The sequence below is a fragment of the Lithobates pipiens genome, unplaced genomic scaffold, assembly GCF_037356315.1.
Source record: "Lithobates pipiens isolate NorthernLeopardFrog02 unplaced genomic scaffold, aLitPip1_a1.2 Scaffold_16, whole genome shotgun sequence".
Taxonomy (NCBI): Eukaryota; Metazoa; Chordata; class Amphibia; order Anura; family Ranidae; genus Lithobates; species Lithobates pipiens.
Window position 1 is genome coordinate 260,261,479 of NW_027507748.1, and position 19,016 is coordinate 260,280,494.

General features: G+C 41.2%; 2 protein-coding genes across 3 annotated transcripts in view; one reads left to right on the top strand and one right to left on the bottom strand.

Annotated features, from left to right (window-relative positions):
- The window catches only part of GNAT2 (G protein subunit alpha transducin 2), a 128,580-nt gene extending 123,510 nt beyond the window's left edge, over positions 1–5,070 (top strand). For both annotated transcript variants that reach the window (XM_077481338.1, XM_077481339.1), the window contains exons 7-8: positions 1,969–2,122; positions 2,209–5,070. In XM_077481338.1, coding sequence (XP_077337464.1) covers positions 1,969–2,122; positions 2,209–2,399 — 345 coding nt within the window. In that variant the 3' untranslated portion in view covers positions 2,400–5,070. The remainder of the gene's footprint in view (positions 1–1,968; positions 2,123–2,208) is intronic.
- The window catches only part of GNAI3 (G protein subunit alpha i3), a 95,800-nt gene continuing 80,815 nt past the window's right edge, over positions 4,032–19,016 (bottom strand). The window contains exon 9 of the mRNA XM_077481337.1: positions 4,032–5,548. The gene's annotated coding sequence lies outside the window, so the exon portion shown is untranslated. The remainder of the gene's footprint in view (positions 5,549–19,016) is intronic.

The window sequence follows — 19,016 nt, forward strand, 5'->3', positions numbered from 1 at the left end:
TTAGGCTTCTTCCACTGAAATAGCATCATTGACAATATTATCAAGAGCTGTTGTCCCTGAGAGCCCAAGAGTTCAAAAGTCCAGCACATTAGCCAAGAGACACATGCGGGAAACAATACGAGGGGCTTCCAACAAATACTCAGAGCTGAAGTTTAATGCCTTAATGTTATAGCCATCTACGCTACCTGTTCAAGAAACAAGCGATAAAAACGGAGCCTTATGCAGGCCATACACGGTCGAATTTCGAACGAATTTTCTTTTCAAAATCAGAAAATTCGTTTTATTTGTGATCCGATGATGCCACCATTGATTTTCGAAATTCGGCTGAACTAGCCTTCAATTTCACCTCATGTTGCTACAGAAAAGAAATTTCTTGGCTGGGAATCTTCTTTTCTCTCCGTACATTTTCTTTTATCTCCGTACATTTTCTTTTCTTATTACGTTTCTCGCACGATTCTCCCACCATTGATTAGAAAATCGTTTGTTTTTCTAAAAATTTCCAACATGTCCGATTCCTAAAATTTTATTTCTGAACGAAAATCGGCTGTTGCTGCAGCCCACTAATGGTGCGAAATTCATACGAAAATTCTTAGATACGATTTTCTAAAGAAAATTCTTTCGAAATTCGAACCGTGTATGGCCGGCATTAGAAAGAGCAACCGATCGCTTATCAGTTGGGTCCTTGAAGACAGGCACGTCCTCTCCCAGAATATATGCAACTTGTTAAGCTGGAGGAATGGACCCCTTCTGTACAAAATCCTCAGCAAAATTGATACAGGGCTAATAAGTGCATGGGGTGCAAATAACTTAGGCGGGCTCTTTCAATCTCCATAGACAAATAGTTTTAAAAGCATGTGCAAAGGAAAGATCTTTGTGGTCTTAGGAGTTTTAAATGACTTATTTCGGGAATCAGCACTGGTATAAGCAACTAGTCTTCCCCCTAGAGTGGTGCATAGTGCATCAATACTGTAGTAGTTTTCAACTCAGTGAACCTTCAGAGACAGGGCAAGCTTCAAGGTAATGCCAGCAGCTCTGGACCAGGAAAGCATGCTACAGCTTACTTTTACCAGAATGGAATCCGGGAAAGTACCACACGTGGAATCCAGTGCCCAAAAGGTTACTCCTAGGTTATCCCTGCAACAGCCAGTTAGTCCATCAGGGTTTGGACACCCTATTCCAAAAGCCAAGCTGAGGATGACTGTGTTGGATAACTGCACAGAGAAAACACCAGCAAGGATGTAGAGAAACATTTTGATTAATATAAATCGAAGGAAAAAGTTTTAGCAAAAAATAAATAGGTAAGCCTTTAACACAGCTGAACTGAAGATGATGTCCATCCTCCTAGGACACTAGCAACGATCTGGTAATAGGAGAGGGTTTATACTGTGCTGGCCCACAGTTTGTGTGCCAGTGGTCAATATTACTGTAGGTGGCAAAATAACCCAGGGTTAAGGACTTCCTGTGTCCCTCAATGGATGGAAAAACAAAATTTCTTCTCCTGTAATACTACTTTAGAACCCTTTCAGTGTAAGTCAAGTGTGTAGGAAATAGTACTATATTGTCTGCCAAAGGAAAACAGATAGGGGTGGCATAGAGACATATACGCTAACTTACCAAATTGTGGATATGTACTTGTTTTATCTGGAAAGCAAATTCCTTTTTTTTTTTTACATGATTGGATAACTGAAGTTAATAATTACAATATTTTTGGGTGAAGATAATGCCTTTAATAAATAATCCTCAATGCCCAAGCAATCATTTGCTAACCGACAAAAGAGCCTATGTAAATTAAATAAAATGTACAATTGTTTTTGGCTATGCATACCATCACTCTCCCATTCTTGTAAAAATGCATTTTATATTACAATAGAGGTTGGCTTTGCCTACACTGTAGGGAGTGCATGGATTTCTATTTTAAAATATTGTGCTTCATACCGCAAAAAAGATTAAACCAATTTTTCTTTTCAGAACCGAATGCATGAATCTCTTCATCTGTTCAACAGCATTTGTAATCACAAGTTCTTTGCTGCAACTTCAATTGTACTTTTCCTGAACAAGAAGGATCTTTTTGAGCAGAAAATCAAAAAAGTTCATTTAAGTATCTGTTTCCCGGATTATGACGGTAGGAGATTATTGCACAGAATAGATCAATTCTGTTTACTTGCAATACAAAATTGAATACCTAGTAACTCACTTCTTTTCTCATAGGTGATAACTCATATGAAGATGCAGGAAATTATATTAAATTACAGTTTCTTGATTTAAACATGCGGAAAGATGCCAAGGAGATCTACGGTCACATGACCTGTGCCACAGACACACAAAATGTTAAATTTGTGTTTGATGCGGTGACTGATATCATCATCAAAGAAACACTGAAAGACTGTGGACTGTTTTAAAGTGCATGGCAAACAACGCCTTGAGTTACTTTTACCAAGATCTTATTTTTACATTTCCAGCTGATGTTCCTTCCCCAAAAGGTCTGGAACAACAAGGTTAAGGGGGGGGGTTTCTTCAGTCGCAATGTGGACATTGATATATTTAATATCTGGTAGTTTAAAGGATTTCCTGTAGACGGGCAAAATGTTACTCCTAGCAACACTACATCTACATTGCCTGGATGATTCAGCATTGTAGTTATTTCCTGTGTTTATAGAGCAGTGACATATTATGCAGCACTGTAAAGAGTACTTACAAACATTGACAACAGGAAAATTTGTTTGAGGATTCTTCTGGTTTGTGTAAGCTAATGTAGCCTATTTACAGGCAAAGATGAATTTTAAATAATTCCCCAATCATCCATCAATTTTGCAACAATGTGTACAGCTTCTTGAAGCTGAAATTCAGGCAAATACTCAGTTTAAATACATATGTAAAAGCTGTGTTATCTATGGAAGGATGTAATAATAATGGATAATCCTGTCAATCTAATCCGGAGGTTTGCACAGCCTTGCTAAAGAGTACAACCAGGCTAGACCTTACTTTTCTATACTGCAGTTGAGCAATATAGCTAGGCTATTGCCAGCCTCAGACTATGAATGGAGACTAAAGAAACAAAAGCAGACCAATGAGGGCATCCCTCTGGATACTCTGCTCCCTTCTGTCAGCATATTCCTGGTTAGCACATGTATAAACAACAGATCGTTGTTGGTTTAGAGTTCTGAACAACTTCTACAGAGTTCTTTAGTACAGGGGATTTCGAAACTATGATCTGAAGTAAAATTTCCATAGTTTGACTATATGCATATAAAATACACGTGATTGATTTTTAATAACATAACTGCACGCATTCAGATCCACAACCTCCTTTCCTCTATAGGGTTCATAAGGCTTTCTCACAGAACAATCCACTATGAGGACAGGCACCACAATCACTGAGGGGAAAGAAATCTCCAAGGGCTTATTTAGATCTACCTCTATGTGTAGAGATGCTTTGTTTTTTTATGTAGCTTTGAGCAGATGCAATCTCATTCATCACAGTGCGTTTCCTTGTTAGTTGACATGCATTGTTGATGCATGTTTTCAATGTGTTAAATTTAGGATTAGATAGAGTTAACAGCCATTAACAAAGGCTTGTTAATACCTGTTGCCATTGACCTCTCATGGGCCTCCCAAAGCACAAAAAAAGAAAAGGAAAAGACACACTGCTGAGATGAGAACACAATTTATATTGATTTATATTGGGGAACTTGGACACATGCATTTGTGTATTTAGTGCATTGTAAAGCATATAACACAAGAATAAATGGGCCCCTGAAGTAGTGATTGCTCATTTTAGGGCAGCAATGGGTCACCCCTGTCTTTTTTTTAGTGTAAGTCTTCATCAGGTTCCACCAACTGATCTAGATAACATAAGGCACCGTTGCTTTGTAAACAGGTCACATTCTTCTAAAATCATATGTAAATTTGGAAGTAAAATGCAAGGTAGAAGGGTCAAGATAAAAGAACAGCAAAAAAAATTCCAGGGTTGGGTGCTTGTAAAGTAATCTAAATGCTGTAGAAGACTAATAAATAAAGATTTAAAAAAAAGATTGCATGTCTTACCAATTTAATACTGTATACAAATGAGTGCAAAGCAACAGAAGAGTGTGTGTATATATGTCAAACGAAAGAAAAATTGCAGTATAAAATTGTTGAAAGTCAGATTTGTACAGTGTAGGTAGGACAAGATGGTCTGCTCACAGAATATATCAAAGACAAACCTCATGAAACTCCGACTTGAAGTTATGGCACCAGAGTAGTAGGAGGACATTTTGTAAAGAGGACATGGTAATGAACATGGCAGTTATGTGCATTGGCAGCTGACAAGGTAAAACTATCATTAGACAAATATCGGGGTTACCACTGCTGAAGTCTTGTTGAAAACACTAGCCAACTGTGAAAAAACTGACCCCTACCTGCGAGGAACTGAAAACCAAAAATGATAAATGAGAAACTCACTGCTATCTTGACAGACACGCCATCAAAACTTGGATCTCCCATTCACAGCTACAGTCTTTTAACCAGTCATTCTTATCCATCAAACTTTGACAAACGCTTGTGCCTCTGGGATTCCCTTACCCTTCTTCCTTCTCTCTCCCCTCCCGATTTCCTATTTACCTACTTTCTCTTTTTTATAGTTCATATTCCCATGTCTCCAGTGGCAGTGCTACTAACAAAGTACTACTGCACTTTGCTCCTAATTAGTAGCAAAATGCATGAAGTGGAAGATGTGAGGAGGCAGTTACTTACAGGTAGGTGGTCAATACTTGCATTACAGAGTGACCTGGGTTTCAGGGACCCTGGTGATCTTGAAGGAAGTGAAGCAAGCACTGGAGGAGCCATATATTTCTATTGATCAAGAAACGCAAGGCTTTTTAACTTTTTGGCACAAGCTCACCCTAAACAAAATGAAAGCAAGGAATGAAAATATATTTTATAGTAAGATACCTTGTCAAGTAGCATAAGGAGAACCTTATCTAATAGAATGGAGTACAATTGCATCAGGTAAAGTAGTTACAGCAGGACATCCACTACTCAGTTGAAGAGTGGTTTCAACATAAAAAAAAAAAAAAAAAAAAAAAGCACAAACTTGGTGAGGACAAGGAAGGTTGACAATCTCCTCTCTCAACAATGAAAGGTATATATCCCTTAGTAAAAAAAAATAAAAAAATTCAAAAGGAACAGTTATATTAAACACTGGGAATGTCAAATGTAACAAAAAAGAAATTATAGCATAACATGCTTTAGAAATATTATGTCCCAAAGGTCACTGTCAGATAACACTGCTGTTTCTTTAAATATGGAACCTAAGAAGGGCCCTCTTGCAGGCAATATACAACAGTCACGTATTTCCATTGTATGCAGTTCTTGAGACATTGAGAGACTGGAAATGTCAAAGCAACATCGCGTGGATCACACATCCTGGTCCCTGGCACTTGCTTCAGAACATCTGCATATTTGATGTGGAGGTTGGTTCTCTGGAAGAAGATCAGGAATGACTTGTGCATAGGGTGACACCACCTCTTATAAACCAGGCTCCCAAAGTAGTCAACTGCCTACCTACAAGCTAGACAGAAAAAAGAAGAAAACATCACAATAAAATGATCATATTAAATGCTCTTGTTATTTGCAGCTCATTAAGTGGGGGTTGAATAGGGCTTTAAATCTGTGAAATAGGGTAACACTCTGTACATTCATCTAATCCCCTTTTAAATTCAGATTAAAAGAAACTTGTGGTGAGCACATATTCAAGATACCATTGCTGATCTCGCTTACTGAAAATGTCAATTTCTTGGCTATTGTTCTACAATGGTACAGTGCTATGAGACCTCGAATCAGCAGTTTTTAAATCAAATAAGCCAAATCTTCTAGATGACAACTGCTTTTTTACTGTTTAAGACCCCATTCACACCTGAGCGTTTTGTAGCTTGATGCCTGAAACTACAAAACGCTGGAGGGGAAAAAATCTATTATTCTCAATGGAGATGGTTCACATCTCCACTCCAAGTCGCCTGAAGCCGAATGCCTGAAGCTCAAAACAAGTTCCGGACCCTTTTTTGTCGCGTAATTCGGGCTGATTTGGGCGTTTTTCTTCTTTTAACATTGGTGACCTTTTGCCCTGCACAAATTCACGGCAAAAACGCGGTAAAAAAAGCAGCAAAAAACGCTTGAAAACCCTACGCTCAGGTGTGAATGCAGCCTAAGCATCAAACACTATCTCAGGTGTGAGTTTGAACACCTTGATGCCATGATGTGTATAACATGTCCCCAAAAGCATTGAAAGAGGATTGAAAGAGCTAGATCAAAATCTAAATCAAATCTATTTTATATTACTCCTCTGTCCTACAACCTAGACTAATAAGATATTGATGAATATCTGTTAAAATAAATTATATATTAAATCAAAAATAGAGAACTGCGTAATAAAAAAAAAAATAAAAGTAAAACTTCTCACTCTAGGAATAAAAAAAAAAAAAAAAAAAAAAAAAAAAAAAAAAAAAAAAAAAAGGTACAATGTGCCTAATCCACCATGTCTGAATTACATGCTCCAAGTTAATGAGTCTTGCAGTCATTTTTTTTTCTAAACAAAACATCTGTGTCTTATGTCTAGCAAGTCCTAAACTACAGTTCAAAACTTGAATTCAGTCACTGGTAGATTTTCAAAAAAGACCTTCTTGTCCTTGGTCAGACTAAAGCGGTATTGTTTCTTCTCCAAGGACATTTGACACTAAAATGGCTTTCGTGCTGCTTGAATGAACTATGCTTTCGTTTACAGATCACCGGACATTTTTGTCCCAAAAATGTAAAGGCAGAGTACAGAATTCAAGATTCTTCCAGTTGATGTAAATTTCTACACTTCTGCAGTGCACAGACTGCTTAGCAATTACGCCAAGATATTTAACAGACATGTCTGTTCTTTCTGGTAAGAAGTGGCTTCTGGTGTGCTATCAAATTATGCGACCAGTTATGAGACCCACTTTTTGCAGATGCTTTTCTTGTTGTGCAGTCATGAACACTGACAATTGCTGGGGCAACAAAAGCCTGAAATTCTTAGGATTTCTAGTTTTCTTCATCATATTTTGTATCCTCTATGACTTGGATGATGTAATGCTTGAAGAAATGTTAAGACAGCAACAGAATTTCCTTTGATCAGAGCAATATGTGCTTGTTTGATCTTTGTGCTGGCAAACTCTCTGATAGTAAGGGCCAAACATAGGATTTCCATCTTACCTGTAAATGTTTTATCTTGGATTACAGTGCAGAACTTGTATTCATAGTCCATGGATTATATGCAGCAACCTTCAGTTGGACACTTGCTAGGGCCAATGACAGAGCAACATAACCCCACCCAATCCATGAGACTCCGGCCTTTAAGTAAAAAGAGTGGTCAAGACACAGAGGGGCGAGGCTTGTGTCCTGTACAGTACTGTCAGTCAAAACTCTGCTTATCTTAATTGTACAGGACAAAGGACTTGTATTCATAGACCATGAGATGTACCCAAGCAATAAACTGAGGGGTGGACAACATAGCAAACAAAACTGAAAGAAGACAGAGGGAAGGAAGAACAATGTCCTCATTAAGGAAGAGATCACCTTGGGTAGGAAGGAAGATTTTGGTCTCAAAACCACTTTGTCTTTGTGCAAAACAAGAAAGGGCACATTACAGGAAAGCTGCACATTCAGAAACACACTCAACAGATGTAATAGCTAGTTTAGATTGTTACAATGCCTTTTATGTGTTTTAGTTACTATTATAATGTGAATTATAGCACTTGAAGTTAATTTATATTGCAAATATCTGTAGCGGGGAAGGCGCTGGAAGTGGCGTAGATACCTGTGGGCGGCTTGGCTATCTATGCCCAGAATTAGGAGCAAAATACCTGCATTAGGGGGGGATTCTGTAAAGTGGAAATTCCATTTTTGGGTGCTCACTTTAAGAACAAACCTACAGTTCCTATTCTGTTCCTAACTCGGGGACTGACTGTAGTCTATGTGAAGTTACATTTCACAGAGACCAGTATTGTGGTAATAAAAAAGGGATCCACCACTATTGGTAAGTTATTGATTAGTAAGGTGCACTTTTTTTTTTTTGGTGTGGGAACACACAACACTGCTTAGCAGCAAGTCTTTTACTGGCAATTTTTTTATTTTACCTCCAGTATTTTGTTGTAAATAGTAGCGCAATGATTACCTATTATACTAAAGATTGATATGTGGCACAATTAAACACTGGCATGTGGTAAACGTAAACATCAGCATGAGAAAAACAGAAAGTGCAGCGCTACTTTACCAATTAATAACTTAACAAAAATGGTAGAACCCGCTAATGTATGGAAATCTCAATAAACTTCAATATTACCACAATACCAGTCTCTGTGATATGTAACAGCACATACAATACACAAACAAAAAATAAGACATAAAAAAATGAAACTTTGCAGGGATGGGGGAAACCATTCCGATAGATATTTCACAGTGTTGCTAATCACCTCGCACCACTCAAAATGTTCATGACAACCAGCGCACCAGTGCCAGTGTCCCTGGTAACCGGCGCACCAGTGCCAGTGTCCCTGGTAACCGGCGCACCAGTGCCAGTGTCCCTGGTAAAGGCTACTCCAGTTCTAATGTTCCTGATCACCACATCAGTTACAGTGTCTTTGACAGGAAATTAGATGTGAAATGTATGCCCCTAAAAAGCCTAAAGACGCTCCTTAAATTCTTGGCCCCTGGCTAGGCTGTAAAAAAGTCTCATGCATGCATCACCACACTTCGGTCTTTTTTTGTATATATTGCAAAAAGTTAAAAAAACTCAGTGGTTATTAAATACCACCAAAAGAAAGCTCAACCATTCTCGAAAAAAAATTATAAAAATATGAATTTGGGTACATAGACAGAAAAAGAGAGCTAATGTGAAATGAGTCGAGGTAGTGTCTCAGACCCCAAGTAGTATACGCACAACAAAAAATGTTTATCCCACTGGACTTTTAAAGAGTCGCACCTCAAACAATATCTATAAAAATATGAAAAATGTATTGACAAATTTAAAAACTACATTATAAAATCAATAACTTGTTGTTGAACATCAATACAATACTCCTATATAATTATCTATGGTAACAGCAAAAAAAAAAGCATGCCGAGAGGTCCACTATTCTTCCCCAGGGAGCTGTGAAGAGGCGGGGAGATGATAAAAGCATATGACTTTTTTTTTATCATATCCCTGCCCCTTCCCAGCTCCCAGGGGAAGAATAGTGGACCTCACAGCATGCTCTTTCCCTGTCACCATATACACTGTTATATAGGAGTTTATCATCTGCTCTGCAGTTTGATCACCATTTTGGGATACTTTCCTGTGCTTCTCTTGAAGAAGCGAGATCTCTAGCGAAAAGCATCGCGATTAGTTGCACAGTCGCTACAGATTGATGGTGGTATCTTCATGGTACTCCTAGGTCCCAAGGTTTTTCCTATGCGATTTCTATGTAATAATTTTTGATGTAGTGAAGTTCATCAACAATTTATTGCTTTATACGTGGTTTTTAAATATTTTTAGAGATATTGTTTGAGGTGTGACTCTTTAAAAGTCTGGTAGGTTAAACATTTTTTGTTGCATCATTTGGGTATAGTGTTGCATGACTAAGCAATTGTCAAAGTATGACAGTGCTGAAAGCTGAAAAAGTGGGGGTGAAAGCGTTTGGACTTGATCTGGCTTAAAGGCTTTTGCAAAAGGATAGTAAAGAGAGAAACATTTTAGGGATCATAAAGGACTTAGTCTATCACGGCCACTACTTGTAGATAAAGGCATTGAAGAAAAAGATGTATGGAAAGCCGAGCACCTAGTTTTGTGGGTATGAAATGGTACAAGAGGTAATAGAGGTGTCCTTGATTTTTAAAGTTTCCTGGACAAATCAAATGAAGGTGAACACCAGCTCTTTTTCTCAACGCAAAACACTTCGTCCATACTACCAGATTGGTCCAAAGCAGAATCCTCCAAAGTAGGCTGGTCTAGCGCTGCAGGTGTGTTACATAGTAGGTAAAGTTGAAAAAAGACAAGTCCAACCTATTGATTATATGTGTCAGTATTACATTGTGTATCCCTGTAAGTTGTGGTCGTTCAGGTGCTTATCGAATAGTTTTTTGAAACTATCGATGCTCCCAGCTGAGACCACCACCTGTGGAAGGGAATTCCACATCCTTGCCGCTCTTACAGTAAAGAACCCTCTATGTAGTTTAAGGTTAAACCTATTTTCGTCTAATTTTAACAACCTGCCTACCAGGCACTTACACCGCCTTCCTGCCCAAGCCATTTTTCAGCTTTCAGCGCTGTTGCATTTTGAATCACAATTGTGCGGTCATGTTACGTTGTACCCAAACAATTTTATCATTTTCTTCACACAAATAGAGATTTCTTTTGGTGGTATTTAATCACTGCTGTTTTTTTTTTTACAAAAAACAAACCACACATTTTGAAAAAAAAAAATAGTTACAAAATTTATGACAGAAAAAAAGTAAACAAGTCATTTTTTACATTCACTGATGTGTGCTGACAAGGCGGCACTGATAGGCTGAACTGGTGGGCACTGGTGAGGTGGCACTGATGAGGAGGCACTAACATGCCATACTTATGGGCACTGATAGGCGCCACTGGTGGGCACTGATAGGCATTAACAGCCGTGATGGGCAGCACTGACTGGCATTGCTAATGGGCACTGATTGGTGGCACTGATTGCTGCCACTGGTGGACACCGATAGCCGGCATTGATAGGGAACTGATTTGCGACAGTATTTTGCAATATTGTAATCAGGGCACTGATGATCAGTGCCCTGATTACATTCCTAGCGGTCCCAATGCATGGAGATGCCACTGATCAGCTCTCCTTGCCACACACTGTCAGTATGAGGCGAGGAGTGCCAATTACCGGTACTTCCTTGTTTACATGTGATCGGCTGTGATTGGACACAGCCAATCACGTGGTTAAAGAGCCGTGGACGCGGCTCTTTCCAGAGATCGGGGTCGTGCCGTGTCCTTGCAGAGCGGGCATTCTGGACGCCGCCACCTGACCGTCCCAAAACGAGTGCCGCACCGTCATTTGATGGCGGGGCAGGCGGCAAGTAGTTAATGAGTGGCCATGTGTTTTCCCTTCTGCAAAATAGGATTTTTAAAACAGCTTACCTGTAAAATCCTTTTCTTTGATGTACATCAGGGGACACAGAGCCATAGTAATAGCTATGTGGGTTATATCGGCATATCAGGTGCTGGACACTGGCACGCCCCTTAAGGCATGAACTTCCCCCATATAACCCCCTCCCATTACAGGGAGTCCTCAGTTTTGTAGTCAAGCAAAGTGTATAAGAAGAAGGGAGGGACCTCTGTGTTCGCTGATATACATGAAAGAAAATAATTTTACAGGTACGCTGTTTTAAAAATCCTAATTTCTTTTCTTACATCAGGGACAAAGAGCCATAGTAATAACTATATGGGATGTCCCATAGCAATGGCAACTGAAGGGGGGGGGGGGGGGGGGAGAGACAGAATCAAGGAAACAGGAGGAGGACAGAGGATTCATTCTGTAAACTGCAGTGTATGCTGTGCCCAAAGGCAATGTCCTCATGACCTTTAATATCGATTTAAAAAAAAAAATAATATCGGATAAACATCTAAACCACAGACCAATGTTGCGGCTTTACAGATCTGAGCCATAGAGGCCTGATGATGCACCGCCCAAGAGGCACTAATCGCCCTGGATGAATGTGCTGTCAGTCCCTGATGTTTTAATATAAGAAGGAAGAATTTTCTTCTTTAAGCTGAAGCTTGATCAATCACTTGACAAATCAATTTGTAAAATAGTGGATCTTGACGTGCCCTGTCCATATCTTTGACCTTCTGGCAGTACAAACAAAGTCTGTGGTTTGCGAACCTGAGCGGTCACCCTTAAATATATTCTGATCGCTCTTACTACATCAAGAGACTGTAGTGCTTTCTCTTCCCCAGATTAAGGCTTCTGGGGAGAAAGAAGGAAGAATAATAATATCTTGGTTTAAATGAAAACCTGTTACCACTTTTGGGAAGAATTCAGGATGAGGACATCAAACCACCTTGTTCTTATGCATGATGAAATATGGCTCTTACAAGACAGAGCCGTTAGTTCCAATTCTCTTCTAGCAGAAGAAATGGCAAGCAAAACACATGATCTTTCTTGTCAAAGAACCAAGAGAATTTCTCGTAAGGTTCAAATGGCAAGCCGACAAGACCAATTTTAAATCCTAAGGATTTAGAGGTGCCTTGATAGGGGGAATAAACCCTGAATAAGCTACGCACCAAGAATGGGAAGCAAGAGGCCGTAGGAAAGGACATTGACACGGCCTGGATCTGGCGCTTGATAAAAGTCAAGGCCAGCTTCATATCAGATTCCATATGCAGGAATCCTGCCTATTGACATACTTCCTGGGGTGCCAACCCCTGGATCCATACCAAGAACCTATGCCTTCCAGATTCTATAGCAAGTGATTCTGGAAGCTGGCTTCCTGGCATTAGTCAAAGTAGACACTACTGAAGGAGATCACCCCCGATCTTTTATAGAGTGGGATTCAACAGTCAAACCTGTTAAACTCCTTGTCCGTTAAGTAGGATGAAATACCGGACCCTGTGCAAGAAGGTCTGGCTATAATAAGAGGGCAGAGTCCAAAGGACTTCTACTGCCCTCTTTATGATCTCGATAAATTAAGATCTTCTGGGACCCGGCTGGGGCTACCAGAATCACCTCCTTCTGTTCCTGCTTAATCCTGTGGAGAAGGCGCGGATGTAGCAGAGCTGGAGGAAATGCATAGATTAGTGAGAACTGATCCCCTGGGAAGACTAATGCATCTGTTCCGCCTGCTAGCGGATCCCTTGCTTGACATAAAGTTGTCAACCTTATTAATGAATCTGGATGCGAATAGGTCCATGTCCGGAGTACCCCATCTGACATATTGCTAGGAAGATGTTGGGGTGAAGAGATCATTCTCCCAGAAATAATTGTTGGCGTCTCAAGTAGTACGCCTGAAATATTAAAATTGCCGATAGGCAAGGAGTGTTGTGTTCTGCCAAAGCTAGAACATTATTCACCTCTTTTTGGGCTGCACGACTTCCCGTGGCTCCCCTGGGGATCGATATAAGCCACCGCTGTGGCTCTGTCAGACTGAATCCAGTCAGGACAGTCCAGTAATCTGACCAAGATTCTATGGCCAGATGTACTGCCTGAAACTTCCAACAAAGTTGATAGGCAGGGTCCTCTAACCTGGACCATCTCCCCTGGACAGAATCTTCTTCCAAGGCTGCTCCTAGAAGGCTGGCATCTGTTGGTAACACCTTGCAGGATAAAGATTTTCCCTCCTGCTGGATAACCACCAATTTAGGCTCCGACTTATGTCAGGAGCCAAGAGTATTTGAAACAAACAAGGCCTGAATCCTCTTTATTCCAGACCAACAGGATGGTGTCTTGAAGCAGTCTTTGAATAAAACTGCGCGTAAGGGGCGGCCTTGAAGTAGGCCACCATTTCCCCTAAAAATCTCCTGCAGCCAAAACGAAGGAATTTTCCTTTCCTGATAAGTTAAATTAGTCCTACAATGGAACTGATTCATGTCTGGGGTAAGAATACCTTCTTCTGTATGGCATCTATAACCAGCCCCCAAGTTACCTCCTTGATGGTCTTAAGGAGAATCTTCCTAGCTGAAATCTCTAGGTTGGATTCTCAGCCTATCTACAGCTGAGATCAAACTCTGGTTTTAGACCTGAGACTGAATGATCTATTCAAAATAGATCTTCTTAATAGGCTAGGACCGCTATGCCTTGAGCCTTTAACCTGGCTAAAGGAGGTGCCAGAATCTTTCAGAACACTCGTAGTGCTGTGGATAAGCCAATTGGAAGTGCCACGATTGATAAAAATAATTTTATATTTCAAACCGCAAAGATTTCTGGTAAGCGGGAAACTTTGGTACATGGAGAAATGCAACTCCTATCCTTGCAGGATGGAAACAGCCGATCGAATTATGAAAGGATCGGATGTTTAAGTGCCGATTCAGATCGCCGAGATCTAGAGTGGGTCTTACCTCTCTGCTTGGCTCTGGGACCTTAAAAGGTTTGAGCCAAAAAACCCCGTTCCACTAAGGGAATCTCTGATATCACCGACTGGGATAACAGCTGATCCAGAGACCAGAAAGAGACACTTCTCTTCTTTCTTTCTCTTTTTTTTTCTTTTCTCTGGAACCTTAGGAGTATTCTTTGAGGAGATGGGCACTTGCATAAAGACTGCCACATCAGCAGCCCCAAGGACCCCACAGACCGCACCCAAACAGGACCCGAACCCTCAGATCGAAAGCCGACTGGGCCATCCGGCTCTTGAAACTCTAGATGTAACCCAGAAAGAAAAAAAAAATTTGCAGAAATCACTCTGCTCTTAACATTGTTCCTGCCAGACTTTGATACCTTTCCCCTCACTCAAACTAGTGGGGTGCGCCTTCATGAGAAGGCCTTAGCATTCTGCTTCATGGGCTTTCTGCCCCAAGATCCCGGTGCTGCCCCTGTCGAGACCACCTAAAGGCAGATACCCCAGGCATTAGGAGAGGCTGTACGATTAAAGGAGAACCGTTTGAACCTCCTTTTATTAGTAAAGAGAGCTTTACATAGTTACATAGTTAGCAAGGTTGAATAAAGACACCAGTCCATCCAGTTCAACCTGAGTGTCTACAATTGTCCCTATCCCTGTACATTGCACACTCACATAGGTCCTTACCCTCAAGAAGCCCATTACAATGGCACAGGCAGGCACAAGCACGTACATGTACGTGCCTGCCTTCCAGCGGGTGGGGGGTCCAATCGGACCCCCTCCCGCTGGATACGGCGGTCCGGTTCGCTGCAGGAGCGAGGGGATGGCCGTTGGTTTCTGGCCATCCCCTCTCGATCGCTCCTGGCCAATGACAAGCTTCCTCCCACTGTGTATTGTATACACAGGAAGGAGGAAGTGAGGTCATTCTCCTCGGGGCGGTCTTTTTGACCGGACTACGAGGAGAAGACAAAAAGTAAGTGTGCACCAACACTACACTGACATGTAGGTACACACAGGCACACAAACCCCCCCCCCCCGATCGCCCCCCTCCCCCCCACAGTCACATTGTCACTGATTGCATTGATCATTTATTTACTGATCACTGCATTCAGTGTCAGTTGTAAAAGTAAAAAAAACTGTCAGGGCAGTTAGTGTTAGGTCCAGGGTAGCCCCCTATCACCCCCCAATAAAGATTTAACCCCCTGATTGCCCCTAGAGTTAACCCTTTCACCCCCTTTTGCCAGTGTCACTAAGCGATATTTTTTCTGATCGCTGCATTAGTGTCGCTATTGTCGCTAGGTAGCTAGTTATTTTTTTAGGTTCACCGCCAGGTTTTTATAGCGCTAGGTATCCCGATATACTACCCAATAATGGTTTTAACCCCCCGATTGCCCCTAGTTAACCCTTTCACCCCATTTTGCCAGTGTCACTAAGCGATCATTTTTCTGATCGCTGCATTAGTGTCGCTATTGTCGCTAGGTAGCTAGTTATTTTTTTAGATTCACCGCCAGGTTTTTATAGCGCTAGGTACCCCAATATACTACCCAATAATGGTTTTAACCCCCTGATTGCCCCTAGTTAACCCTTTCACCCTCTTTTGCCAGTGTCACTAAGCGATCATTTTTCTGATCGCTGCATTAGTGTCGCTAGGTAGCTAGTTATTTTTTTAGGTTCACCGCCAGGTTTTTATAGCGCTAGGTACCCTGATATACTACCCAATAATGGTTTTAACCCCCTGATTGCCCCTAGTTAACCCTTTCACCAGCGATCACAGTATAAGTGTCACTGGTGACGCTGGTTAGCCAGTTAGTTATTTAGGTTCCCCGTCAGGTTTTTATATAGCGCCAGGGACCCCCATATACTACCTAATAAAAATTTGAACCCCCTGATTGCCCCTAGTTAACCCTTTCACCAGTGATCACCGTATAAGTGTTACGGGTGACTCTGGTTAGTTTGCTTTTTATAGCATCAGGGCACCCACCATTTATTACCCAATAAAGGTTTAACCCCCTGATCACCCGGCGGGTGATATCAATTAGGTTTTAGGGTCAGGGTCTGCGTCGCCCCAGGCAGCGCTAGGTTAGTGCCAGTACCGCTAACACCCACACGCAAAGCATAAACCTCCTGTAGTGGTATAGAATCTGAACAGATCAATATCTGATCAGATCTATACTAGCGTCCCCAACAGTTTAGGGTTCCAAAAAAACGCATTGTTAGCGGGATCAGTCCAGATACCTGCTGGCACCTGCGTTTTGCCCCTCCACCCAGCCCACCCAAGTGCAGTATCGATTGATCACTGTCACTTACAAAACACTAAACACATAACTGCAGCGATCGCAGAGTCAGGCCTGATCCCTGCGATCGCTAAGTTTTTTTTGGTAGCATTTTATATTTAAATCCGGAAGGCAGTGCTTGGGTTTTCGGGGTCCCGTACGTGGCTAGGCTCCCAAAAAGTCCCCCACATGTGGTATCCCCGTACTCGGGAGAAGCAGCAGAATTTATTTTGGGGTGCAATTTGACTTATGCCCATAGCATGTGTGAGCAATATATCATTTAGTGACAACTTTGTGCAAAAAAATTTTTTTTTTAAATTCCTGCAACTTGTGGAAAAATATAAAATATTTCATGGACTCAACATGCATCTCAGTAAATAGCTTGGGGTGTCTATTTTCCAAAATGGGGTCATTTGGGGGGGTTTTGTGCTATTTTGGCATTTTATGGCCTTCGAAACTGTGATAGGTAGTGAGGAGTGAAATCAAAAATTTGCACCCTTAGAAACCCTGAAGGCAGTGATTGGTTTTCGGGGTGCCGTACGCAGCTAGACTCCCAAAAAGTCCCACATATGTGGTATCCTCGTACTCAGGAGAAGCAGCAAAATATATTTTGGGGTGCAATTCCACATATAACTATGGCATGTGTGAGCAATATATCATTTAGTGACAACTTTTTGTAAACTTTTTTTTTGTGTCATTATTCAATCACTTGTGACAAAAAAAAAAAAAAAAATATTCAATGGGCTCAATATGCCTCTCCACAACTTCCTTGGGGTGTCTACTTTCCAAAATGGGGTCATTTGGGGGGGGGGGGGTTTGTACTGCCCTGCCATTTTAGCACCTCAAGAAATGAGATAGGCAGTCGTAAATTAAAAGCTGTGTAAATTCCAGAAAATGTACTCTAGTTTGTAGACGCTATAACTTTTGCGCAAACCAATAAATATACGCTTATTGACATTTTTTTCTACTAAAGACATGTGGCTGAATAAATGTTGCCCTAAATGTATGACTAAAATTGAGTTTATTCGATTTTTTTTATAACAAAAAGTAGAAAATATCTATTTTCTCAAAATTTTCGGTCTTTTTCCATTTATATCGCAAAAAATAAAAATCGCAGAGGCAATCAAATACCATCAAAAGAAAGCTCTATTTGTGGGAAGAAAAGGACGCAAATTTTGTTTGGGTGCAATATTGCATGACCGCACAATTACCAGTTAAAGCAGCGCAGTGCGAAATTGTAAAAAAGACCTCTGGTCCTTAGGGTGTTTATTGGTCCGGGGCTCAAGTGGTTAACCTACCTGCAGGTCTTTGGAGTGTGGGAGGAAACCGGAGTACCCGGAGGAAACCCACGCAGGCACAGGGAGAACATGTAAACTCCAGGTGAGAGTGCTAACCACTACACCACTGTGCCGCCCAGAGCTTTACCTCTTTTGGATGTACTTATCCACTCTAAATAGTCGTACCCCAGGAAGGGACACAGACTTGCTAAGGGTTTTCAACTGGTGCTTTCGGCTGATCAATATCTCAGCCATGGACCTCTGCAAGAACGCACGAGTCCAAGTATAAGCCATAGATCTTAAACGATCGAGTCCTTCATAGCATCTGTGAGACACAATGCGTCAAATACACCAGCCCCTTGACGGGCCTGCTGATCAGGCAGAACTTTCAGGCATCTCACACCTGTTCCTTAACCCCTTGGAGTCCACATTCTAATGCATTGGCGTGACTCAAAATGTGCTCCACCACAATAGTGGAGCAGACGTTAAAGGGTTAATGGACTTAGCTACTCCAATTGCAGCCAGAACTGCAAAAGATATCTTGTCTTTAAAAGGAAAATCCAACCTTAACTTGCTAGATCCTTTAACATCAGTGAATTATCTACTGGACACGTGAGACTCTTCTCACTGAGGTGATTGCAGCACTAATAGCTGGAACCCCCCCATTTCTTTCATAGAAATGTTCCCATTCAGAATATATAAGCTATGCATGAACAGGAAAAAACATCCCCAGGTGGGGAAGGTTCAAATGAACCCTAATAGAGGTAGAAACCTCAAGAGCCTGTGGTAGGCAACAAAAGGGTTAAGTAAGGGAGTAGACAAACATCTAACTTGTGCGGCCACTCCCTCCCTGTTAGGATCCTCTGAAGAGGAAAAATAAGTATCTTCCAATATTTGGGAAGGTCTACCTGATCCCCAGCCTCCTGCACCTCAATAAAAGGGCCCAGAGGGCTATATGGCAATCTGATATGTTTAGTCCTACTATGGAGAGACTTCATAGCAATAATCTTTTAAATGGTAGAAGAAAAACCTGTTTGTATGAAATACACAGGGACAGAAGTGCTCTAACCTTGATGGCTTCATCTGACTGGCTGTATTGTTCTTTTTACTCCTCAGGGGAGGAAGACATTCTTTTGGAAGCGTTTTTAGTTTGTTGTATACCATTAACCCCTTAGAACCCTTAGAGGGGTTCCTGGTCCCTTTGTCACTCATTGCTTACAGTACAAAGCAGAGGCAGGACCAGCAAAAGAATGTTTCACTTGCTAGGCTATAGTACAGTACAATAACTGCTATTAATCCTAGCTATACAGTACAATGTTGCCAAAAGGAAAATGCCTGCGTCACCAAACCTGACCAGCAACCACTCTGCTCTGTCCCTCCACCGCCAGGCAGTAGCTTCTCT